At 36.6% G+C, this 27,744-nt stretch overlaps 1 protein-coding gene across 1 annotated transcript in view; it reads left to right on the forward strand.

Moving 5' to 3' along the window:
- The window catches only part of LOC150098144 (gamma-tubulin complex component 4-like), a 307,854-nt gene that overhangs the window by 81,654 nt on the left and 198,456 nt on the right, over window positions 1-27,744 (forward strand). Inside the window, exon 6 of the mRNA XM_090406372.1 lies at window positions 15,152-15,314. Within this exon, the coding sequence (XP_090262498.1) occupies window positions 15,152-15,314 (163 nt within the window). The remainder of the gene's footprint in view (window positions 1-15,151; window positions 15,315-27,744) is intronic.

The following is a 27,744-nucleotide window of genomic DNA, read 5'->3' on the forward strand; positions in this document are numbered from 1 at the left end:
CTGCGCATATATACACCTGGTTGATATATCTTAGCAAAGTGAACACTCATTAACTGAACAATCTCCTTAGCTTTCGACACTCGTGTACATCTGCATTTAATAAAGTTATTCTTCCACATTCATTCTTTCTTTTGCGTGTGGCATAACGATAAAATTCTTTTGGATTGCCTTTAGCTTGCATGGCCAATTTCTTTTCATACTCTGTTTTAGCTTTTCTCACAATTCTCGTTACTTTTTTGGCCTGAGCTTTATATATTTCATAACTCCTCTCACTCTTATTCTCACGATACTCTTTCCACATTTCTTCTTCTTCTTCTTGTGGATTTCTAGCTTAATAAGGCTGCACATCCATTTCACACCCAACCTATTTACTCTTCGAATACTAGGGATACATTCAGATACCACCTCATTCAAGCACTTTTTCAAAGATTTCCATGCATTGCTGACATTTTTTCCATTCAGTAACTGATACCATGGGACCAAAGATAGTATTCTTCTAAGTCGATCATAATTTCCAGCTTTGTAGTTCAGCATGTAGTCTGTTTTAATTGGAACTTCAATACAAGTAGATGCTTCCCAAGAAAGAACAGCATGATCACTGTCACCAATTGGTGGTAAAGTAGCTATATTCTTGACAGAGATCCCTTCTGACGCTATGAGCAAATTCAACACTCTTTGACCTCAAGTTCCTTCTTTCACATGCTGCTTGAGAAAAGTTTCCTGCAATAATTCAATAAATTCCTGTTCTTTCTGATCATGAGATTTCTCTTCTACCCAATCAATGTTTGGAAAATTAAAGTCACCCATAATGATCATTCGCTTGGTGTACCCATAAGGCTAAATTGGCGATGCATTTCTTCGTCCCCTACAACTGAGCTGCCAGGTCTGTAGCAACACCCCACCATATATTTCATTCTGTTAACCTCCACACCAAATAGACTCAAACTCATCGCTACACGGAACATTGTTACCATCATTGTTTTCTTGTATTTCTACCCTAACTGGACTTAAGTCATTTGATATTATTAGTAGCACTCCTCCTCCTCCTCTCCTATCTCTTCTGTCATTCCTAAAAATAGTATATCCATTACACTTGATCCCACTTACCATATCTGCTTCTGATAGCCAGGTTTCACTAATGCCAACAATCTTAGGCCACGTCGTATTCAATAAAGCAACAAACTCAACCCCTTAGTTTCTAATGCTCCTGGCATTTGTGTATAGACATAATAAATTATGACCTAGCCTATTCTTATAATTAGATATGCAATGTATTTGGTCTTGTTCTAGAATTTTCTCTTTTCCCTCCCCAGACATACTTAAAAGGTCCGAACCCAGAGCACATTTTTCCACTCCTATGCCACATACATAACCATGTTCAAAGGCTTTTATATCTTTATCACGTTTGTATACCACAGCTGAACTTTCACACACATTTTCCCATTCCTTCCTTGATGACCTAGTTTCCCTGATGCTCTGCATTAAGTCTCATACCAAGAAGTAATTTCTCCAGGCTTCTGATGCTAAATGAATTCAAGTGCAGGCCACCATTCTTATACAAATCTTTTCTGCCATCAAACACACCCCACACGTCTAAAAACTCGCATCCATATCTTCTACATAGCCTGCACGTGAAATCATTTGCTATCATCGCCCCCCCCCTTCTTAACTCGCTGCTATCATATCTAGGTAGTAATCCTACAATTTTTACTCTCTCATATTTCTTTCTTGCTTCTTCCAACAGACCTTTCATATCTTCTCTCATACTATATTTGTCACCATTTAAATTATTAGTGCCTACCAGTACCACCATTTCTTTTACATTTCTTTTTTGGTTTTCAATTACGTTTGTCATATTTTTAATTTTCATTCCTGGGAAACTAGAAATGGTGACTCCCTCGGCAAGCGCAAATTTTAAAATTGTGTCACCATACCATATTACCTCTTTTTTCTTAGATATTAACTGACTTACCTTGTTGTTATTAATATTTTGATTATCAAGTTCAGTATTTTCCTGCCTGTTCTTGTTCTCATACTTTTTCTTATCCTGTTGAAGTTTAAACAAACATTTTTCCACGTATAGGGATCTATAAAGTAAATATAGTTCTTGATTTTATCTTATTCTTCATTCACCTATTGTGTTATCTCTTACAGATCCATAGACTTTTCTGACAATTATATTTTCTAAGATCTATGCTCGTTATATACAGTCTTACCATAAATACTGTTACAACTTCTGCATACCCCCATGCTGTCCATAGAATTGTGCGAGCCTGGTTCCATTAGTGGCACTGTGCACAGTCACATTTGTGTGTTATCATAGAGAGAGAGAGAGAGTTGTCTAGTCTTAACATGCAGTGGGGAGATTAGGTAGCTGTATGATTATTAAATTATTTCAGGAAATTACAACGTATATTAAATATTAATTAAAAGAAGACTTTAATCAAATCTTCCTATATTTCGACATTGCTACATTGCCATCTTCATGGAAACATGAAACCATGATAAGTGCACGCAGGCACTAACAATGAGCAAATGAAGCCGAAGAGAGTAACTAACGTTGTTCCTGGAGTCCTAAAGGTACCCCTCTAGCAGGCTAAATTGAGTTATCGTGGCTGTTGGGCTGATGTTGTCATGATGCAAGCTTCCCAAATTTGGAGCAGTCTCATGCACCCAAATTTGTTGAGGTTTGGGAAGTTTTTTAGAGCTGAAGCTGATTCCATGAACAATCTTTTGTATTTATGTTTGCTGCAATGTAGTAAAGTGGCTTTCTTCCATCGTATTCTGTGGCAGGTATACAGAGCATGGTCTGCAAGCCCAGAATGGCTATATTGGTGAAACAGGATGTAATCTTTGTGTTCAGATATCCTGATATTAGCTGTCCTGCCTGTTTGGCCATAGTAGGACAGTTTACAGCTGCAAGGAGCCTGGTATATTCCAGGTAGGTCTAAGGGAAGTGGCTAGTCTTTGGTGGAGCAGATAAGGGATGCCAATTTCCTATATGGTTTGTAACAGGTTGTCAGGTCATATTTCCTTAGGATTTTAGTTAACTTTTTAGAGGTGCCCTGGATGTAAGGAATGATGAGTGATAGATTTAGTGTCAACTTTGTTATGAAGGGGGGGGGGGTAACTGGTTTTAATATTTTCTGGATTTTTTTGGGGATTGTAGCCACTGGTTAAGAACGTGTTAAGGATGTGGTTTAGTTCAGCGATTAGGACATTGTCATCTGAACAGATTAATTTTGCCCTGTTATATAGAATTTTTATAACCCCATATTTTTGTGAGGGAGGGGGGGGATTGTTGGTGAATGTATCTGCCCCTGTATGGATTAGTTTTCTGTAAACACAGAAATCCAAGGATCCATCAGGCTGGCATGTAATCAGAGTATCTAGGAAAGGAAGACTGTTTTTTTTTTTCCTTTTCCAAAGTGATTCTGGGGTGTTGGTTGTTTAAGTATGTTAAGAAGATGTGGAGTGTATCTGAGCCATCTGGCCAAATAGCGAACACATCATCCACGTAGCATAGCCAAACAGTGGTTATTTTGGGGCTGAGTTAAAGGCTTTTTCTTCAAAAGTCTCCATAAAGAAGTTAGCCAGGGGTGGGGAGAGAGTGGTGAATCCATGGCTGTCCCCTCTATCTGTTTGTAGAATTTTCCTTGCCAAATGAAATAGCCTGAGTTCATTGTGAACTGAAATAGGGCTGAGATATCATGAGAAAATTTGGCTTGGATGAGCTCTAAGGTATCTTTGAGTGGGACATTCGTGAATAGGGAGGAGACATCAAAACTGACCATTATGTCAGTTTGATGTCTGCTAATTTGTTAAATGTTTGGCTAATTTGTATGTGGGAGAATCAATGTCATCCACAATTGGACATAATGGCACATTTTGTTTATGGATTTTTGGTAGTCCATATATTTGAGGAGTCTAGAGTTAAAAGGCTTTAGTTTGTTAGTAACTTCAACAGTCCAAGAAGTCACCTTCTTAAGGAGCCTTTGGAGTGTTCTGGTTTGGGATCTGGTGGGTTCATATTCAATAGGGAAGTAGGTAGACCGGTCTAATAATAAAGAAGTAAGTTTACCTGTATAGTCTGTTTGGTTGAGAACCACAGTGGCATTTCCCTTATCTGTTTTGGTGATTACTATTTCTCTGTTGTTCTTCATTTTTTGTAGAGCTTTGTATTCTTCTTCTTTGGATAGGTTGATTTTTGGTGGTTTTGTTTTGGTAAGAACACCAGCTACATCCAGTCTGATGTTGTTAGAAATATGGTTGGGAAGGTTGTGGATTCCACATTCTATCTCTATCATTATTTCTTTGGATGGTATTTTCTTCAGTGCTATGACTAAATTGTGGTCAAGTGCAAGTGTGCCGAGTGCTTCAGGTTTCAAGGTAATGAAAGACAGGTTAATTACCATGTTGAACGGTAGTTGAGGTTCCGAGGTAGTTCTTTTTCAGATTGTCAAATTTTTTTATGTGCCAACATCGTATTTTTTAAAATTCTTTCTCTGCTGAAGTGCATGAGACATCATAGAGAATCATCCAAAGGTCGTCAAATTGCTGCTACCCACGTTGTCAGCCAAGACATCGTGGGTAGCGGCAATTTGTTCACGTAGTAGGGTAAAGCTAGTGCGGTTATAAATGCAGAGATCCTTCTGTGAAAAGAAGCAGTGCTTTAATTTCTTACAATTTAACATTATTTCATTACAATTTCTTTAACAATTTAGGATTACATTATTATCCCAGCAGCATTTTAAGAAGGTCAAACGATTTAGTTGTCTTGATATCTTCAGCTTTAATTTGCTGTATTTGCAGGCCTTCCATGGGATAGAATCTCCATGGATGATAGTAATTCTTATAGATAAGCTTATACGTTGGTAACACATGACTATTAAATTATTTCAGAAAATTACAACGTATACTAAATATTAATTAAAAGGAAACTTTAATCAATACTTCCTATATTTCGGCAGTGTTACATTGCCATCTTCATGGGAACATAAAACTATGATAAGTGCATGCAGGCACACAGCCAGCCTGATGGATCCTTAGCTTTCTCTGTTTACAGAAAACCAACCCATACAGGCAGATACATTCACCAGCAATCCCACCCCCTCACAACAATATGGGTTTATAAAAACCCTATATAACGGCAAAATTAATCTGTTCAGATGACAATGCCCTAACCACTGAACTTAACCACATCCTTAACACGTTCTTAGCCAGTGGCTACATTCCCCCAAAAAATCCAGAAAATATTAAAAACAGTAACAGCCCCCCCCCCCCCCTTCATAACAAAGTTTACACTAAATCTATCACCATTCCTTACATTCAGGGTGCCTCTGTAAAGTTAACCAAAATCCTAAGGAAATATGACCTGACGACCAGTTACAAACCATATAGGAAATCGGCATCCCTTATCCGCTCCACCAAAGACTAGCCACTTCCCTTGGACCTACCTGGAGTATACTAGGCAGGACAGCTAATATCAGGATATCCAAACACAAAGATTACATCTTGTTTCACCAATATAGCCATTCTGGCCTTGCAGACCATGCTCTGCATACCCGCCACAGAATACGATGGAAGAAAGTCACTTTACTACACTGCAGCAAATATAAATACGAAAGATTGCTCATGGAATCAGCCTCACCTCTAAAAAACTTCCCAAACCTCAACAAATTTGGGTGCATGAGACTGCTCCAAATTTGGGAAGCTTGCATCGTGACAACATCAGCCCAACAGCCAAGATAACCCAATTTAGCCTGCTAAGGGGGCACCTTTAGGACTCTAGGAACAACGTTAGTTACTCTTTTTGGCCCCATTTGCTCGTTGTTAGTGCATGCACTTATCATAGTTGTATGTTCCCATGAAGATGCCAGTGTAACATTGCCAAAATATAGGAAGTATTGATTAAAGTTTTCTTTTGATTAATATTTAGTATATGTTGTAATTTCCTGAAATAATTTAATAGTCATGTTACCAACATATAAGCTTATCTACAAGAATATATATCTATAATAGCACTTCATAAGGTTGGAATGCAGCCATGTGTTATTTTCGACATTCTAAAAAACACTCTTAATCAGGATGTTTGTATATCGGATTATTAACGGTTATAATGATACAAAAGATGTATCTGGCTGCCAAAGAACAGGTTGACCATGCTGCATTAGGACACAACAGCTTGTGAGGGCTGTGAAGGCCAGCCAGCACCCTAATCCTGTGAGAATGTAGAAATGATATCGTGAGAGATGAACATTTCACAGAGAATGACGTCATGTGTACTAATTGATGACCATGGAGTTCAGAACCTATTGTTGTTCTACTGGACGCTTCGTAATACTGCTGCTTATGCAGCAGAAGGTGAAAAAATCAAAGATACTTCCCGATGGTATGCGAACAACAGACACACAGAGATATCCTCTCCAGAGATGAAAAAAATTTGTACCAGTGAAGAGTTGTTTAACCTCCAGAATGATCAGGTATATACCCCAGATGGTCACAGCACTTGTCATAGCACTCAGAATTCAGAGAGGTCATAACCCTGTGTCACTGATGGTTTGGTGGTGGGAGGGCATATAAGGGGGGGTATCCAAGTTGCATATTTGTGAGAATGGATCAAAATCTACACCATAGTGTATCAAGACACTGTGCTGGAACCTGTAGTATGGCCCCTGAACAACACCTTGTTTCACAGCAGGCAATGGATCTTCCAACAGGACTCGGCCTCTGCACACAAGGTGAGGACCACACAACAGTAGAGAAAAATGTGCCTGACTGCTTATCACCATCTGATTGATCCTCTGGAAGTCCCAATCTGAAACTGTTGGACTTCGAATTGTTGTCAGAGCTTGAGAGAGAGTAGCCTGTAAGAAACAACATTCCTGCATCCAGCATTGCCAGCCTGAAAATGATTTGGAGCGAGCAGTGGCAGTATTTCCATTGTGTGTGTGCGTGCACGCACGTGCTACCACTGATATGTGGTGTGGCCTCAGAGACTTCTGGTGTGTGTAACGTAAAGGGGGAACATTTTGAACATTCAGTGCTACTATATGCATGTTATACTTGTGGTTTGTATATGCTAAAATCTGTAAATGATTTACTAATAGATTAAAGGTTTATGAACTGTTCAAGTTGTAACAGTATTTATGGCTAAACAGTAAAACAACGGGTCTAAAGATTGTCTTCTATATTTCTGTTTTGACTCAGCTTAATCTTCTTCTTCTTATATTTTAGTTCTGTCCACTGCTGGAAAACCACTCAGTTTTCTGGTTCTCCCATCCATCTCACTCCTGCAATTTGTTACAGTTCATCCCTCCACCTTCTTCTCAGTCTTCCTCTTTGTTTTGCTCCATCCATTGGTCTCCACTCTGTTGTTTTTCTAGTCCATCTCCCATCACTGCATCTGGCAATATGGCCAGCCCATCTGCACTTAGCCTGTTTAATGTATTTTACAATATCCATGACACCTGTTTGAGATCTTATCCAGATATTTGTCTTCCTATCTCTTAATGTTATTTTTAGCATACTTCTTTCCATGCGATGTTCTGTTGTTCTCAGCTTTTTGTTTAGGGCTTCTGTTAAAGTCCATGTTTCTCCTCCATATGTCAGGACAGGAAGTATGCACTGGTCGAAAGCTTTCCTTTTTAGACTCATAGGAATGTCACTTCTGAATATGTCTCTCATTTTTCCATAAGCCATCCATCCATCCAAGTGAATTCTTCGTTCAATATCTTTTCTTTGGCACTCCTCAAAGGATAACAATTGGCCCAAATATACATATGAAGTAACTTGTTCTATTTCATGGTTTTCAACTTTGATAGTTCTATGGTTTATATATTTATTCATCATTATTTTTGTTTTTTCTCTATTTTTGATCTGATCTAGAGGCTTCATTTAGCTGATTTAGCTTTTCTTCCAGATCTTCAAGCAGATAATCTTGTTATTTGCTATTAGGACAACATCATCTGAAAATTTTAGATGATGCAGTCTTTCTCCATTTATGTTTATTTCTTTTGTTTCCCAATCAAGGCTTATAAATACTTTGGAAGATATGGTGTCGCCTTGCCAGATGCCTTTTTTTGTATTGGAAACTTTTCACTGTTTTTATATAATTTAATTACAGATGTTGCATTATTGTAAATATGTTTTATTGTTTCAATATATGGTTTCTCAGTTCCCTGGGTTTCAAGTGCTTTTAGTGTTGCAGATGTTTTAACTGAATCAAATGCTTTTTCGTAGTCTATATAGGCTAGACATAAGGGTTTATTGTATTCAATTGATTTTTCAATCAGCTGTCTTAATGTGTGAATATGGTGCCAAAGTATTGTAATTCTTCCTAAATCCAGCTTGTTCACAGGATTGCATTCCCTATACTTTAGATTTTAATCTATTATTTATAATTTTTGTGAAGACTTTATATATGATGGGGAGCAGTAGGCTTATAGGTCTGTAGTTTTTAATTTCTTCCTTATTGCCCTTTTTAAAAATTAATATTAGAAGTGAATGTTCCAATTTTTTTGGAATTTTTCTCTGTTTTAGGTATTTATTAAAGAGTTTAGTCAGCTGTTTAAAGAGTTTAGTCAGCTGACAAGTCTACCATAATTCCATCTTCTCCTGCAGTCTTTCCATTCTTCATTTCCCACAGTGCCATTTTCACTTCACCTTGTAAGATCTCAGGGACATCATATTCTTCCTAACTCCACGTGATAGAAGATAATAAATGATATAAAAGATAATAAATTTGAATGATTTGGAAGATAATAAATGATGTAGTGAATGATAGGATCTATTGGATGTATGCATTCTAGTTTGTATTTCTGTACTAATTTTATTATCTTGCATAATCGATGCTCCAAGATATTTGAAGGAAGTGACACTTTTAAATTTCAGGTTATCGATGGTAAACTGGTCATTTTCCCCCTTGAATGTGATTTTTATATACTTTTATTCAGTTTTATCCTGTTTGATTGGTAATCCTAGTTTTTTTAACAGAAATTTTGAGTTTTTTTTTAAATATTCTAATGTCAGCATTTTCTTCAATTAGGCATTCATCATCTGCATATAGCAATATTACTGTTCTGCTTGTGTTATCTTTTCCAGTTTCTCAAATACATATTTCTAGAGCTAAGTTAAAAAGGGTGGGTGAAAAGGCACCTCCTTGCTTCAATTCTGTCTTAATATCAAAAGGTTCGGATCTAATTCCATTAGTTAGTATCATGCTTTGGCTGTCAGTGGTGCAAATTTGATTAAACATATTACCTTTTGAGGTATTCCCAGTTCATCTAATGCTCCCCAAAGACCTTCTCTTTGAATGCTATCATATGCTTTTCTAAAATCTATAAATGAAATACAGACCTGCTGAATATATTCCTCTTTTTTTTTTTTTCTCCTAAGCAACTATTTTAGTGAAAAATCTAGTCAACTGTCGATCTATTTCTTTGGAATCCTTCTTGATATTCACCTATAATTTCTTCAGCATAAGGTAAGATTATTTTCAGTATAACATTAGATAAAATTTTGTAGCTTGCTGACAGAAGTAATATCCCTCTGTAATTTTCACATTTATTTTTGTTTCACTTTTTATATACTGGAATGATTAGTAATTCTTTCCATTATGGGGATAATTCTTTTTTCCATATTAAGTACAGTGTATGTATATGTGTAGTTAATTCACTTCCACCATATTTGATGAGTTTGGTTACTATTTCATCAGTGCCTGGTGTTTTTGTTGTCTTTGAGCTGCATTATACTCTCCTCTTCTTCAGCTTGCGAAGGTTTAAATATTTCAAGATGACAGGTATGCAGGGCTGGCTCTACTGATAATGCAACACGTGCATTTGCACAGGATGGAAAGTTTTTGGGGTGGCAAAATTGGCCTAAACTATATGAAAAATAAATCATAAAAAGGTAATTTATTCCTTCTCTGTTGAAGCCAGACTTCAGGATGTCGTTAGTTAAATTTTTACATAATAAAACTTCATTGTACTGTATATTTTTTAAAAATCATAATCTTTAAAAATAATGTAGTATTATTTTTGTTTAATTTTGCATTGTCAGTGTTAATATCAGATGACATGACAATAGCAGAACACCTTCTATCTTGCATTTATTTCTGATTACTTTGTAGGCCGTGAGTTGACCTTGACATGCAGGTAAATCTCATTTAACCAATGAGACCAAATGATCATAATGAGATAATTGGTTAACAGTAAAGCAATTAAAGAAATAGAATCAAAATACATAAATACAGTTGTGCAGTGATTGTTAATACTTTTTTTTTGATACAGTTATTAGGCTTTGGCTTTTAAAATAATTTTAATATTTCAATATGTCTGATAAAAGAAAAAACTATCAGGTGCAGAATATCGCAGACGAAAATTGGAAAAGAATACGATATTCAGAAACAAAGCAGAGCTTTGCATAAATATCTAAAACTGAAACAGCTAATGTAGTACAAGAGAAAATAAGTGAAAGGATAGAAACCAAAAATTCTGAGCTCATGGCAAGTACTTCTAATTGAGATCCCAGTAATGTTGATATTAGTAACAATGAAGGCAAAAACAAAACTTATTTAACATCGTCCTCTTCAAAAAAATTAACTGATCAACTTGAAATGAACATTAATCCAGCAAGATGTAATCCCTCTTTAAGTGATGCTGAAAGACTGGAAATTATAATGAAAGGTTCGCCGGTGAGACCAAAAAAGCGACTTCATTTTTCTGCACAGTACCAGTAACATTTGCAAGCAACGAGTGTAGTCTTTCAAAACTAAATCTTATTAAAACTTATTTGCTTTCTACAATGGCCGAAACTCAATTGGAAGGTCTTGCCATGATTTCAATTGAACATGAAATCGGTCAGCAATTAGACTACACTGGCCTTATTTGTGATTTTGCAAATATGAAAGCAAGAAAAGTATCATTTTAAACAGTAGGTTTATATTTCAACAGTGAAAATGTAAATTAACTTATGTTAAGACATGACACGTGTTCTAAAATCTAAATAAAAATATATTTACCATAGTTACATGTTTGTGATTTAGCAGTTCTTCATTCTACATGACGTGATGAGCATTACTTACATGTAAGTTAATAGCAATACATTATAAAACAATATTTTTTTAGATTGTATTGATAGTATTTGTGATATTAATGAATTTTGGAGCAATAAAGTTATTGATTTTTCAAATAAACTAACTTTTAATATTTGCCACTTTGTTAATTAAAATTTACACCAGATGCATTTACTCTGCATTTGATGACTGTACTCATCTTTGCTTGATTTTAATTACCCATGCAGATGCACATTTTCAGAACAAAATTCCACTATTAAGGGGTTAATTGTCTCTCTCTTTCTGTAAAAAAAAAAATATATATAGCTTATGATCATTTTTCATCAACTTATGAATTTTCATTAGCTAATGTTACTATTTAGAATTTATAATCAGACATGTTGAAGCCTAGCTTAACATCATGGCTTTTAAGACATCATTAAAATAATTTTTTTTAGGGGGAAAGGGATGTCAAAATATTCTATTGCACGGGGCAACAAAATTCCTAGGGCAGCAGGTATGATAAGTATTTTGTTTAAAATTCTCAACAGGTTCATTACAGTTTGTTAAAGTATCCTCTCCACCTGTTTATTTCATCTCTAGTGGCTAGTCCATTACTATTGTTGTTATTTTCATATTTTGACCTGTTTTTTGGTTTCAAATTTCATAGAAATTAGAAATTTTTTCTGGATTTCTTCAATTTGTTCATGCACAATTTTTTTTTTCTGTTGTCTAATTATTTTATTGGCTTCCTTGCTGCTCTCCTATCTCTGAACAGCATGAATATTAGTTGGGTTATTAAGGCAAATCCTGCTATCTTTTTTTATTTACTGTCAGTCCACATCATTAAAGCATTTTTATGCTTTTTTTTTTTAAATTCCAATTGAGTTTTTTGCTGGTACTTGTATGCTATCCTTGATATGATTCCAGATGATTTCAATAATTTTATCCTCTTCCAACTGCATATTTTTCAATTTTTGTTTTAATCCACACTCATATTTTCTTCTCTCTTCTGTTTTATCTAATATTGTATCTCAGATGATTTGCATGTGCTGAAAAATATTTACTGAATAGCACAATTAGAATGTGGCCACACTCAGCTTCTCTGAAACTCTATTCTCAATGCAATTCCTGTCCTTTTCTGATTATGATATGGTCTATTTGATTAAATGTATGTTTGGTTGTGTATATTATTTCTCATAAAAATATTATTTCGTATTATTAAATTTCTAGATGTGAATAAATGAATCAGTCTTTCTTCATCAATATTTGTCTCTTCATGAAAACTTTGGTTTCCAGTATATATGTGTATATATATATTTTTTTTTTATTTATTTCTTCTTTTCCAATTTTTTGCATTGAAATTTCCTAATAAAATGATTATATCTTGTGGGGGAATTTTTTTTAAGGATTAGTTCCAGTTTTTCATAGTATTTATCTTTTATTTCCTCTTCTGTGGGTGAGTGCACATTAATAAAAGTTATCTTGAACCATTTTGCTTATACTCTTAGTTGCTTATTCTTTTATTAAAAGCTTCAAATTCAATCATAGATGACCATAATTTTTTCCCTAATGCTGAAACCTATTCTAAGTTCATGTTTATCCAAATTGTTTCCACCATAAAGTGGCAAAAGGTTCTCTTTCATTAAATTACCTTCTCCTGTTTCCTACATGTCGCTTTGATTGCTACTGTAAAGCAATTAAATAGATTTATATCTATTTAATTCAAATTCACTTCTAAGTTCTTGAATTGCTCCAACCCTGTACATGCTTCTCATATTCCATGATTCTATTCAGAAACCATTATTTCAAAGTTTGGGTTGATATCCATTTAAGTTAGTCCAGTGAAGATTACTTAATATTTTTTTGTGACCAGTTGATTTTTTGCAAGATAGAATTGTTGACCCATGCTTAACATCCCATTCTGGTGGACCACAGTGATTCTTTTCATCTACCACCTGTATAGTTCACAGGATTGGGAATGTGGAAGCCCTCACAACAAGTTGGAGATACCATCAGGGGATTTTATTATTATTATTTTTTTCTATTTTTATCAATTTTTTATATAGTCAGGAAAGCTTAATCTAGAGACTAAACATGGAAATTTTGTTTCAAGCCAGTTTTCATATCTCCAATTAGCCAGGCAGTGGTCTCGCGCTGGGTAGTGAAATTCATCTCTTACCTTGATTCACTATGAAGTTGTTCAGATTTTCTGTCCTTGTGATCAGCTTTGCTACTTGCCTCTTTGGCCACATGAGTCTATGGTTTTGCTGTTAGTTTCAAGTGTTTTTATTTTTTTCTGAGGTGATATTTGTGTCTGCAGTTTACCTATGAAAGCTGCTTAATTTTCATTATTTTTAAGTTTTTTACACTTTTTTTTTATCAGTATGATAATTATCTTTATCCTGCTCAAAACTAGATAATTGCTTCCTGTATCACATATCCTGTATTCTCTTGTATCCAGAATCAGCTTGAATTTAGGTATCACTGTGAACAATGTCAATAAAATTTTTCTTATATTTTATGTTTTGATCAGGTGAATTTATGCACATCTTTATGTTGAAAAATTGTGTTAGTAATGACCACTCCATTTCCTGAACAGAAATTCAGCAGGTATATCATTATTGTAAGCTTTGCTCTTTTCTCTGAATATTCCCCAAACATTACTATATGTCTGATGCTTATTTTCTATTCTGCTGTTCAAGTATCAACAAGAACTGGCTTTTTTTATTTATTATTATGTCAGCTACCCTCTGATTACTCCAAAAAAAAAAAAAAAACTATTTCTTCTCTTGTATAGATAGAACCTTGTGGTTCTATCTACAAGGGAAATTCTATCTTCATGTAGTGAGGACCATAGGTACAAATAAGTATCATTGTCCAGTTCTTCATTTGAAATTGACTCACATCACTATTTGATATTGCTTTCCATTCAAGAAGTTTATTTTTATGTTGAAGTGATTAGTATCGAAGGTCCTAGCTACTACTCCTTCCCAGAATATTGTCTACATATAACATCTGATAGGTATTATTTAGCAGAATCTTATCTGTTTCCTTCATATTGCTATGTCAAGATGAAGAACTCTTCTTCTTCTGCCAGTTCCACTTTTTTTTTCTTTTTTCGATTCCTCTTATTTTGATGGTGCCTTTCTTCAGTTTGTTATTGTTGAGTTTGTTCCAATTCAAACACCACATCAGAAGTTGAGATATGGAGGACATTAAGAGTAGCTGACTTTTCACTGTTATCCTTTGTTCTCTGATGAAAATGTTATTGGTTGTCTGGAGCCTTGTTAAACAAAGCATTGTTCTAGTCTGCATGCATGATATTTTATGTTATGTTATACCACCAGTTTGTTTAACCACTGTACCAACATGGACATATATATGCGTCCATAATTACATAGATGCAAAATGCCCATTGAAGTCGATATAACTTTTGTATATTATAGAAATAATATGGATACAAAGCATATGTTTTTAATATATTTTATCCATCTGGCCATTTAGATAGGTAGGTTGCTAGTGAGGAATATAGTTTGGGCAGCTAAATCTCAAAATGCCAGCCATGCTTATTTATTCACCATCAAAGTGGTTACCTGCTAATGTATGCACCACAAGAAAATAAGAATCTGAATTAGGTCAGAAGCCAAGTCAGTTTTTTGTATTCCTTCAAGGCTATGTAAAGGTCTCCTCCCATTTACCTTGCTCTGTCCCTGAAACAAATGAAAAAAAGTGGAATGGAATAAATGTTGAATGTCTTGGAATGGAATAAATGTTTTCATACCATTAAGAGTTGTTTCGGTGATGTATTTGATGCAGATGTGTAGAAGATTGAAAAATCCAGGTGAGGAAATGAATTATAGAAATCATGAAGATATTCCATTAAGCATTCTTATGATAGACAACATAAAGATGAGTTTCTATATGAGTATTATTCCCCTAGAAGAAATCAACAGAATGAATAACATTCGCAGTTTACTTAAAAGGACTTTTGGCAAGGAAAAGATCAAGAATATTTGTAGGACAGTTAAAATTATCAGCTAGGAGAAACTGAAAAGAAAGACATCTAAAATTAAAATTTATTGTTGTTTGTTTCAGGATCCTTCACACTTGTCATGCTGTACTCTTTAGACAGCTAACAGCTTGGATGTTACATGGTATGCTGTTAGATCCCTATAGTGAGTTTTTCATTCAAAGAATAGTACCACAGCCTAGTGATAGTCATGTTAATTTCCATGATGAAATTTCATCTGCTTCTAAAGTAAGTAGCAAATTTTTCTCATTTATACAATAGCTATTCACATTTCATTATACAAATTGTCTCAACATTTAGCAGATTATACTGGAGATACTTCACATGAAATCCACAAAAGCAGCATCCTGTTGCTTGTAATGCATGAAATAAAGGGACCCATTTTTATATATTGATTAGTATGGATCCAAATTGTTTATTCCTTCTTCAAATAAATAAATAATAATTGGAAAGAAGCAAGCAGTTCAAAACAAAATTTGTTTGGAGTATTTTGTTCGTACAGGTATTTACTATGGCACACAGTGTTTATAATCAATTTTTGCTGTAGGGATCAAAGAATAGAAACCTATTGTAGCAATCTGTCTAGATTTTGCTATATATTGAGTTTTTTTCTCTTTAAAATACATATTAATGATGATACGCCGCTTTAACTGTTACATTTCAAAACGGGTTGTAGTGAGCAAGTTCATAACAATTTATAATAGAAGAATAGACCATAACACAGTGGACATGATATTTATTGAAACATTAAAACACTAATAGAAACAGTACTTTGTGTATGTTTTTAAAGTTAAGTTTCATTATATATTTGTCTTTTAACTTAAGGTAAATGTTGTGAGTGAACATAGCAGTATATTTTAGCTGTGCTACGAAAAATGTTTTAAACTGTGTATAATGCAGCTTCTTCTTTTCACATAATTTCATTTTTTTCATGTTGGATATAAGTGTTCTTCAGTAGTGTTTGCTGTTGGAATTTTGTTTATTTGTGTTTTTGCTGCTTGCTTGTTCCTACTGCTTCTGCTTTTTGAAAATGGCATCTGTAAAGAAGTGCATGTCTGTTGCATGAAAAGCTTCGGCATTAAGATCGAGTTCTTCCCTGGATTTTTCCCAGTGGATGCATTGCAAGAATTGTTTCATGTATGCACCAAAAAATGTGAAAGATTTGTGGGCTGTTAGATTGAACAAAAAGAAGGAAATCATTAATGTATATGAAAAGTGTAATGATAGGTTAGAGGGTTTCGAAATGGGAGCTAGCATCACTGGTTGTAAGCGTTAGTCAAGATAACTAAGGGAACCGAGTGGAAGAATTTAGGAAAGAATTGATGAAAATGAAAAGTGTAATGAAGCATCTGGAAGATGAGATTAAACATCTAAAGAAGAAATTAGCTGATGTGAATGAAAAGAAGGAAGTTAGTATCATGAAGAAAGAGTCAAAGGATAATTGTATATCATTGTATGGGGACTCAGTCATTAGAGGTGTAATGACTAAAAAGGACACAAAACATGCTTTCCTAATGGCAAATTGAAACAATTGATGCTTTGCAGAGAAGGAAAGAGTGGGTATCAGAATTAATGGTTATTGTAAACACAAATGACATAGTTGGCAAAAAAAAAAAGGAATATTGATAGAAACTTCAGGAAGTTGTTGTGGAATGTAAGGAATAATAGTATTGTTTTTTTTTTTTTTTTGCTAAATAATTTAAGAAAATTATTAAGTCAACTACGATATACATTAAAATAAATTTTAATATACTTCAATATTTCGGCAGCGTCACGTTGCCATTTTCAAGAAACTCAAGAACAAGATACATGCATGCGGGCACAATAAACAGTAAGTGAGGAAGAAGCAGGAAGCTATTATTTCTCCTAAAATCCTGATGGTGCCCCCTAGCGGACAATGTTGGTATTCTTGGACAATTAGGCTGAAGGTCTTCTGATGTAGGTTTCCCAAATTTGAGGCAGTCTCATGCAGCCAAATTTGTTGAGGCTTGGATTGTATCTTAGGGTTGAAGCAGATTCCATGAAAAGCCTTTCATATTTGTATTTACTATGGTGTGTTATCATGGCTTTCTTCCACCGTCTTCTGTGGCAGGTATCCAGCGCATGGTCAGCAAGACCAGAGTGGCTGTATTGGTGAAACCGGAAGTAATCCTTGTGTTCTGAAATTCTGATATTTGCTGTCCTGCTTGTTTGGCCAAAGTAGGACAGCTTACAGCTGCAAGGGACCTGGTATACACCAGGTAGGTCTAGGGTGGTGGTGGGGGGGGGAAAGGTAGGTCATTTAGTAGAGCGGATAAGGGATGCCAATTTTTTATATGGTCTGTAAGAAGAAGTTAAGTCATGTTTTTTTAGGATGTTTGTAATTTTTTCCGAGGTGCCTCGGATATAGGGTACGGTGATGGATAAAGAGTATTCTTTGTTGTGAGGGGGGGGGGGGGGTTGTGGTTTACTGGTTTCAATATTTTTTGGATTTTTTTGGGAGGGTTGCCATTGGCTGAGAAAGTGTTGAGAATGTGGTTTAGTTCTGTAGTTAGGGCATTGTCATTTGAATAGATAAGTTTAGCCCTGTTGCGTAGTGTCTTAATGACTCCATATTGTTGCGAAGAGGGGTGGTGGGATTGTTGGTGAATGTATCTGCCTGTATGGGTGGGTTTTCTATAGACTGAGAGAAAAAAGGTTTCATCAGGCTGGTGGGTGACTAGTGTGTCTAAGAAGGGAAGGCAGTTGTTTTTTTCTTCTTCCAGGGTGAATTTGATTCTGGGGTGTTGGTTGTTTAAGTGTGTTAGGAAGGAGAGGAGTGCATTGGAGCCATGTGGCCAAATGGCGAACACATCAACATAGCAAAGCCAAATGGTTGGTTTTTGTGGGGCAGAGTTTAAGGCTTTCTCTTCAAAAGTCTCCATGTAAAAGTTGGCCAAGGGTGGGGAGAGTGGAGAACCCATGGCTGTCCCCTCTATTTATTTGTAGAATTTTCCTTGCCAAACAAAATAGTCTGAGTTCATTGCGAACTGAACTAGGGCTGTGATATCAGGAGGAAATTTAGCTTGGATAGTTCTAAGGATTCTTTGAGTGGGACATTTGTGAATAAGGAGGAGACATCAAAACTGACAATTATTGCAGTGTGTTTGAGTGTAAGGTTTTCTATGCTGGCGTTGAAGTGGGCTGAGTTTTTTATGTGTGAAGGTGTGTTGCCAGTATAGTGTGAGAGAGCTTTGGGCAAATGTTTAGCTAGTTTGTATATGGGGGAATCCATGCCATCCACTATGGGACGTAATGGCACATTTTCCTTATGTATTTTTTAGAGTCCATAAATATGGGGGGGGGGTATGGAGTTAAATGGTTTTAATTTGTTGATGATTTCCACATGCCAAGAAGTGTCCTTCTTAAGAAGCTTGTGGAGTTTTCTAATTTGTGAGTTGGTGGGATTGTATTCAGGGAGGTAAGTAGACCAATCTAACAATAGAGCTTTCAGCTTACCTGTGTAATTCTTTTGGTTAAGCAGCAATACTGTGGCATTCCCTTTATCAGCTTTGGTGATTATTATTTTCTTGTATGTCTTTAATTCTAGTAGAGATTTAATTTCCTTACTGGGCATGTGGGCTTTTGGTGGTTTAGCTTTGGTCAGAACACAAGCCACATCCAGTCTAACATTGTTGGTGACGTGGTTTGGAAGGTGTCGTATCCTGCGTTTAATTCATATCATAATATTTTCAGCAGGTATTCTTCTGGGCGCAACGGTAAAGTTGTGGCCACATGTGAGGGCATCGAGTGCTTCAGGTTTCACACTAAATGACGAAAGGTTGACTACCGTTTCGGTAGTCAACCTTTCATCATTTCGTCAGAGTGGCTGTATTGGCGAAACTGGATGTAGTCCTTATGTTCTGAAATGCTGATATTTGCTGTCCTGCCTGTTTGGCAAAAGTAGGACAGCTTACAGCTGCAAGGGACCTGGTATATACCAGGTAGGTCTGGGGGGGGGGGGAGGTTGATGTTTAGTACAGCGGATAAGGGATGCTAATTTTTTATATGGTCTGTAACAAGAAGTTAAGTCATGTTTTTTTAGGATTTTTGTAATTTTTTCCGAGGTGCCTTGGATATAGGGTAAGGTGATGAATTTAGAGTAATCCTTGTTGTGTGTGGGGGGGGGTTGATACATACAGGTAGATACATTCACCAACAATCCCACCACCCCTCCTCGCAACAATATGAAGTCATTAAGACACTACACAACAGGGTTAAACTTATCTGTTCAAATGACAGTGCCCTAACTACAGAACTAAACCACATTCTCAACACTTTCTCAGCCAATGGCTGCTCTCCCAAAAAAATCCAAAAAATACGAAACCAGTAACCCCCCCCCCCCTCACAACAAGGATTACTCTAAATCCATCACCATACCCTATATCCGAGGTACCTTAGAAAAAATTACAAAAATCCTAAAAAAACACAACTTAACTTCTTGTTACAGACCATATAAAAAATTGGCATCCCTTATCTGCTTTACTAAAGACCAACCTTCCCCCCCCGAACTACCTGGTGTATACCAGGTCCATTGCAGCTGTAAGCTGTCCTACTTTGGCCAAACAGGTAGGACAGCAAATATCAGAATTTCAGAACACAAGGACTACTTCCGGTTTCACCAATACAGCCACTCTGGTCTTGCTGACCATGCGCTGGATACCTGCCACAGAAGACGGTGGAAGAAAGCCATGATAACACACCATAGTAAATACAAATATGAAAGGCTTTTCATGGAATCTGCTTCAACCCTAAGATACAATCCAAGCCTCAACAAATTTGGCTGCATGAGACTGCCTCAAATTTGGGAAACCTACATCAGAAGACCTTCAGCCCAATTGTCCAAGAATACCAACATTGTCCGCTAGGGGGCACCATCAGGACTTTAGGAGAAATAATAGCTTCCTGCGTCTTCCCCACTTACTGTTTATTGTGCCTGTGTGCACGTGTCTTGTTCTTAAGTTTCTTGAAAGTGGCAATGTGACGTTGCCGAAATATTGAAGTATATTAAAATTTATTTTAATGTATATCCTAGTTGCCGTTGTAATTTCCTTAAATTATTTAGTAAAAAATGCATAACCAACGTCTAAGCCTTTCCACGAGAATAGTATTATTGGAAAAGACTTGAGCATGTTGTCCAGATATGACAATAGTGAGGTGAGAAGGAGTGAGCTTCCGTAGCTCATTCCTTCTCACCTCACCTTGCTGTTTGATTTAGTTAGACATGAATGGCTTAGTTGGCAAAAAAAAAAAAAGGAATATTGATAGAAACTTTGGGAAGTTGTTGTGGAATGTAAGGAATAATAGTATTGTTGGAAAAGATTTATCATGTTTCCCAGATATGACAATAGTGTGGTGAGATGTGACCTCTGTAGCTCAGGAAATCGAACCCAGAAAGACCTGAATTCGATTTCCGTCAGTGACACGAGGAATCTTGATCTGGTCTCTTTCGACTAAAGGTGAGTTAGTTGGTCTCATACAGAGGTAGAAGGTTTTTTCTTATGGAAACTCGGGTTTTTCATCTCTCAGAACTGGCAAACCAGCCAGTAGAACACATGCAATTTACAGACAAAAATACTTAGAGGGCATAGCGGTAATCGCCTTATCCTCATATTACAGTTAAGAAATCCAAGGATATTTGGAAGGCTATGGGTGCTTAAGTGCCAGTTAAAGCCATTGATGGATGGATGAACAGCAAGATGGCTGAGTTGTGCGAGGCAAATGGATTCAATTTCTGAATCTCTGGAATGAATTTGAAGGGAAGTTGGAATGGTTTAAAGTTGATGATTACGTTTGAATAAGTTTGGTTTTGGGCATTTTGAAAAGCTAGTGCTTGATGAGAAAGAACAGAATCAAGAATTTATTGTAGCTTACAATCAAAGGATACTTGTGAAGCAGAACAAATGAGTTGTCCAGCAGGAAGAAGATAGATATGAGGTTAAAGATATGATTGGAGCCAGACAAGATGATGGAATGCAGAAAGCTTGTGGATGAGATAGGTATGAATGGCAAACAGAGTCAAATCACAGTAATGAGAGTGATCAGACTTGAAGAGAGGGTGTGGTGTAGTTGCTAGAGTAGAAAACGTTGGTAGAATAGCCTCAAAGACATGAGAAATGTTATGTTTTTGTATACAAATGTAAGGAGTATTCAAAATAAGAGAGCTGAGTTTGTTGCATTGATTGAGTCAGTATGCCCAAAGATAATCGGTATAAGTGAAACTTGGTTTTCTGCAGATGATGAACTGTCAGGAATAGAAATGGATGGATATACAGTTTTCCAGAAGGAGAGGAAGGGGAGTGCTGTTAATAATTGCAGAGAAATTGTGTCCACAAAGTGTGGAAGTTGATAGTACATGTGCAGATTTTGAATTTGTGTGGTGTGAAGTTGAAATTAACAGGCTAGTATATCAGACAGAAGTCTGTTATTGGCAAGCGAATACTGATTGTGAATGTTTAAGTAAATTGGTTGGGCATTAAAAAGAAGGTAATCCTGATGAGAGACTTTAATTATAGGAATATAGAATGGAAGGAGGAGATAGTGTATGGTAACAAGGAGAGCAAGTTTGTTGGATTTCTGAATGATAAATATCTTAAGTTGCATGTTACCAAAGCAACTAGATATTTTAGAGTGTTGGATTTGGTGATAACTTCACAAGATGTAGTTGCAAATAAGGTGTTAACACTGACACTGGTTGGTGAAAGTGATCATGGGGTACTTGTTTGGGATGTGATGAAACAAGAATAGGTTGCTGCCAAAAAAGGAATATATGTGGAATTATAAGGTAGGTGATTATGGGAAGCTCTGTAGTCAACTAGCATTGTGTTACCAGTGTATGGTAATTCATAAGGTAGGATATGACACAAGCAATGCATAACTGCATATCAACAGTTAAGCAAGTAAATAAAATAGAATAGGAGTGAAATAGATGAACAGTGAAATCAAGCAAGCTGTGTTGAAAAAGAAAATATTAAAGACGAGGGACAATCAGATCCATGGAGTTTGAGTCCGAGGTTATATCGTAGTGTGCAGTGTTCGTGCAAGCTCCTGATAAGATAAGTATTATTTTCAGTTATCGTTGATAAAATTACTTAATATTGCGTAGTTTTGTTTGCCTTGCGTATTTTAGTGCGTCTGTTTGTGTGTTATAACTTATAATAAAACACGTTGCAAATAAGTGTGGCACCTGTACGAAGGAAAATGGCAGCCAGTAATGATGGTTCGCCATCTTTATCAAAGAACGGTAGTATAAAAGAAATGAGTCAGTGTACTAGCTGTGAAATGTACGCTTTGCGGAGTGCGGTTGGAGTGTGGTTAGATGATAATAAAGGATTGAATGTGTGTAGAAAATGTAGGGAGAATGAGGAATTGAAGTGTATTTCGGATCGTGAGTGTGATATTTTTGTCAAACTTCAGAATGAAGAAAATAGGGATATGACAAGAAACGGCAAGGTTGTACGTGAGAATTGTGAGAGTGTGAATGTAGAAAGTGTAAATGATAGTATTAATGGTTTCTCAAAGAATAAAAAAGATGAGATAGATGCATTGAGTGAGATCGCGTTGTTGAATGGTGCGATAGAAAGGGCAAAACAGCAGCTAGAGTGCATGAACAAAAGTCGACTGAATGAACCAACCAATAATAAAAGGTATGACAGGAAAAATAGACGTATGAATGTGAACATGAACAAAATGAAGGATAGAGTGCTGTATGGAGACTCGTTAGTACGAGGTGTGTTAGTAGAGGATTTGACAAAATCGTACCAACCTGGTGCGACCATAAAGGATGTAACTGAGTCTATTCGAGAGCAAAAGGAAAGGGTGAAAGAAATGATTGTTGTGGCAGGTACGAATGATTTGAAAGGAGATAAAATGGAAATGATAGAAGAATTGAATGAATTGTTTGAGGTAGCAAAAGAAAAGAGAGTTAGAATGATTAGTCTTTTGCCACGGTATGACAGTTTAAAAGTTTAAATGTTTAAAAAGAGGTGAAATGTTTAAAAGGAGGGCCATAATTGCGAATGACTTTATGCGTGGGTTATGTATGATGAGTGGTGTGGAATTTGTGGACGTGTGGAGTGAGTTTGATGGGCGAAAGGATCTATATAAGATGGATGGCTTGCATTTGAATGGTTACGGTGTAAGAAGACTTGAGAAAGTGTTGCTGAATATAGTGGATGTGCAAATTCAGGGAAACTAGATTTGTTAAGGGGGGGGGTAGATATACAGTCCTTAAGGAGGCAGTTGAATGTAAGAATGAATATAATATGCCAGAGCAAATAAGGACAACAAATCAGAGTGCGATAGTTAATATAAGGCATCAAGGTAGGGTTGGGGCTAATGGGGGTCTTAAATTCATGTACACTAATACTAGGAGTATTAAGAACAAGAAGGAAGAGTTTTTGGCCATGGTTGGCACTTCCAGACCACAGGTTATTGGTATTAGTGAAAAATGCTGACTGTAGATGATATAGCTAGTGGGATTGAATGTGATGGGTATGGTGTGTTCAGGAATGACAGAGAGAATAAAATGGGGGGAGGAGTATTGTTGATGATAGCTGATGAGCTACAGCCAAGGAGAATAGAAGTTGAATTGCAGGATAGAGAAAAGAGCACATTTGAGGCCATTTGGTGTGAGATTGTGGCTAGCAGAACTAATTATACAATTGGGTGCTGCTATAGACCAGGTGATGGAAAAGATGGTGGTGACAGTATGCACAAGCAAATAGAAGAAATGAGTGGAAGGAGGCTGATTATTATGGGAGATTTCAACTACGGTCGCATTGATTGGAGTGAGGAGAGGACACACGGGAGGAAGGAATTGGATTTTATGCGGTTATTAAGGGATAACTATCTGCGACAGCATGTAATGGAAAATACTAGGGGTCAGAGAGTGTTTGACCTAGTAATTACATCTGAGGATTTGGCTGTAACAAATATGACCACATTGCCACCAATCGGTGAGAGTGATCATAGGGTCTTGACTTGGGAGGTGGCTAAAGGTGTAGAATTTTCAATTAAGACAGGGTACATGTGGAATTATCGGGCTGGAAAGTATGACAAGCTTAGGAGTTTGATTGGTTCAGTGCCATGGCATGTACAACTGCAAGGACTAGAAGTTGATAGTGCATGGGAGGTATTTAAGAAATGCTTGCATGAAGCAATGGCTGACTGTATACCTAGAGTCCGAATAATAAATCAAGTAGGGGTTAAATGGATGAATAACACCATTAAGCTTGAGCTGCAAATAAAAAGAAACAACTATGGAGGGAATTTAAGGAGAAAGGTGACCGGCAGGCACATGAACAGTATAAAGCGCAGGCCAGAAGGGTGACGAGTGTGGTAAGAAAAGCAAAAAAGATTACGAAAGAACATTGGCCATGCAGGCTAAAGAGAATCCTAAACAGTTTTTTAGATATGTAGCAAGTAAAAGGAAAAATGTACATGGCAGAATGATTTTAAAGAATGCCGATGGTAGGGAGGTAACTGAATCAGTTGAGATAGTTGAGTTACTGAGTGAGCACTTTGCAAGAATATATCATCCAGGTGGTGACATTGCAGAAACGAATAAACCAGTAGATTATACGGGAATTGTGGTGAATGAAGTGGAGGTGAGTAGTCTATTGCATAACCTCAATGTCAATACATCTGTGGGATTGGATGGTATACCAGCTCGTGTTGTACGAGAAGCAGCTAAAGAATTGTCAGTACTCTTGACCATTTTGTTTAATTTGAGTCTCGGGTCTGGGTTAGTCCCGAGTGGGTGGAAAGAGGGGAAAATAGTTCCACTGCATAAAGGTGGTTCCAAGACTGCTGTTGTAAATTACCGACCGATTAGCATATCAGGAATCATTGTCAAGGTCTTAGAGAAATTAGTCAAGAAAAGAATACAGGATTGGATAAATGAAAATGGGATATTGTATGGGGGACAACATGGGTTTGTGAAGGGTAGATCATGCCTCAGTAACTTGCTCACGTTTTATAACACAGTGACGGCTGAACTGGATAGGGGTAATGGGTTTACAGTGATACTACTGGACCTTGCCAAGGCCTTTGATTGGATACCACATGGAACCCTAATCAGTAAACTGGAGCAGATGGGGATAGATATAGGGTTGGTGAGATGGATAAGAGGGTGGTTGAAGGAGAGATACCAGAGAGTGGTTTATTCAGGAGTGGAGTCTAAAAGACGTCTTGTGACTAGTGGAGTGCCGCAGGGCTCTGTTCTTGGACCACTGCTTTTCAATTTGTTCATCAATGATATTGGAAAGGATTTGAGAGGAAGTGTTCACTTGCTTGCTGATGATGCAAAGTTGGGTAGAGCAATTGTGAGTGCACAGGATGTCATAATTTTACAGGATGATTTAGATAGTTTGGAGGACTGGGCTAGGAAAAATGGATGTCAATTTAATGTGGCAAAGTGTAAGGTTATGCACTTTGGGGTGAAAAGAATAGCAGCAGTATGTCGCATTGGTGGAACCGTACTCCAGGAGATTGATGAGGCCAGGGATTTGGGAGTGTTGGTGGATAGGGAGTTGAAGTTTAGGGGGCACATTGCAAAAGTGACTAAAACAGCTCACCAAATCACTTGGCTTCTGAAAAATACTTTAACATGCAGAGACAAACAAGTTGTTGTTCCTCTGTATCGAGCCTTGATATGACCCCATCTGGACTTCTGTGCCCAGTTATGGGCACCAGGGTATCTTCGTGATGGGGAGGAAGTGGAGAGGGTCCAGAGACGAGTGACCAAGATGATAGCAAGTCTATGGAATGAACCTTATGAGAATAGGTTGAAGATTTGTGGGTTGCAGAAATTTGACGATAGGCGAAGAAGGAGGGGTGATATGATTGAGACATTCAAATTACTGAAGGGTTTTTATAAGATTGATCCAGAAGATATTTTTGAAAATATGACTGGTGGTGAGAGGACTAGGGGCCATGCATCGAAGCTGGCAAGAGCGTGGTTGACAAGGGTGTTAGAGCTAGGTTTTTTACTTGGAGAGTGGTGAATGAGTGGAATAAGCTTCCAGAGTCTGTTGTGGGTGCTACGACCGTGAATGAGTTTAAGGCAAGGTATGATAGATACTGTGTGAATGTTGAATAGTTGTTCTTGACATGATGTTAGGGCCTCCCTCGATGAGTCTGTCGACTCCTTGGAGTTTCCCGGAACAATAATAATAATAATAATGAGGAGCATGGTAAAGAATGAGAAGGTGCAGTATGAGAGGAAATTGGCTGGTCAGGCCAAGGTTAATTTGAGAGAATTCTGCAATATTGCAAGCAAGAGGAAAGGTAATTATGGCAGGTTGACATTAATGGATAGTCATTGCAGAAGAGTGACCATTGCAAAGGATATAGTGGAATTATTGAATGAATGTTTTATCAGTGTATATTATACTGGTGTAAATGATGTGTAATATGTAGAAGGGAGGCAATTGGAAGTGAAAGAATCAGAGGTATATCTGGTATTGATTGGGTTAGATGTTAATAAGGCTTTGGAAATGGATGACCTATTACCACATATTTTTAAGGAATGTGCATCACAGTTGGCTCTGCCCTTGACCTAGTTATTTAATGAAAGTCTTGCAGTGGGTAAAGTTGCTAAGGTGTGGAAAACACACAAAATAGTACCACTTCACAAACCTAATTCTAGGAAGAAGTTTCCAATTATAGACCAGTTTGTATAACTGCTGTTGTTATCATGGTGTTGGAGAGATTAGTTAAGCATAGAATTCAAGATTGTTTTGATGGTCATAGGATTCTTTATGATGGTCAGCATGGATTTGTAAAGGGTAGGTCTTGTTTCTGCAATTTACTTACATTTTGTGATAGAGTAAAGAGTGTGTTAGATAAGGGAGAATCATCTACAGATAATATTCTTGGACATTGCAAAAGCATTTGATAGATTTACTGCATGATAAGTTAGTGTGCAAGGAGTGGAAAGTCCTAACCCAATCAACACCTGATATGATTATATAGAGAAACCTGTGGAGAATTCATGACTAAATTTAACACACGTGAACCACAGTAGTAGGCTTTATATTATTTAAATATTTCGTCCTAAGTATCTTAGGACATCGTAAGTACAGTATGACAATACTAGGAATGACAAAAGAAAGGGTGCGTACCTACAAAGGAATCCAAATTGCATGCAGTGGCGCGTTGCAGCCTGAACTTAAATTAAATTAAATCAAATTAAATTATTTAAATTAAATTAAAATTAATTATAGTTAAGTTATTATTTTACAAATTTTGTATGACAATTTCCCATACTTTAGGGATGGCAAGAACATCATTGCGGTTTAGATTTGGTCTGTGGAGTAGGGTTTCACAGCACTTTCTTTATATAAATGTTCATATTTATATGAAGATCTGTGTAGAAGTTTTGTCTTTTTCCAATGAATCTTGTGGTTTGGGTTTTCAACTCCGTGTTGAATGAGGCCTGATTTATGCGGTTTGATGAGGCGGATATGGTCTTGATGTTCCGAAATGCATTTAAAAACTGATCTGCCTGTCTTTCCAAAATAAGAGAGTTTCCAGGAGCATGGAACCTCGTATACACCAGGTAGTAGCATAGATGAAAGTTTGTCTTTAGGCGAGGGTAACAATGGTTGATGTTGTAGGTGGCAGCAAGATTGTATTT

The sequence above is a fragment of the Typopeltis vanoorti genome, chromosome 16 (assembly GCF_054136105.1).
Source record: "Typopeltis vanoorti isolate ZY-2024b chromosome 16, IOZ_Tvanoo_1.0, whole genome shotgun sequence".
In the NCBI taxonomy this organism is placed as follows: Eukaryota; Metazoa; Arthropoda; class Arachnida; order Uropygi; family Thelyphonidae; genus Typopeltis; species Typopeltis vanoorti.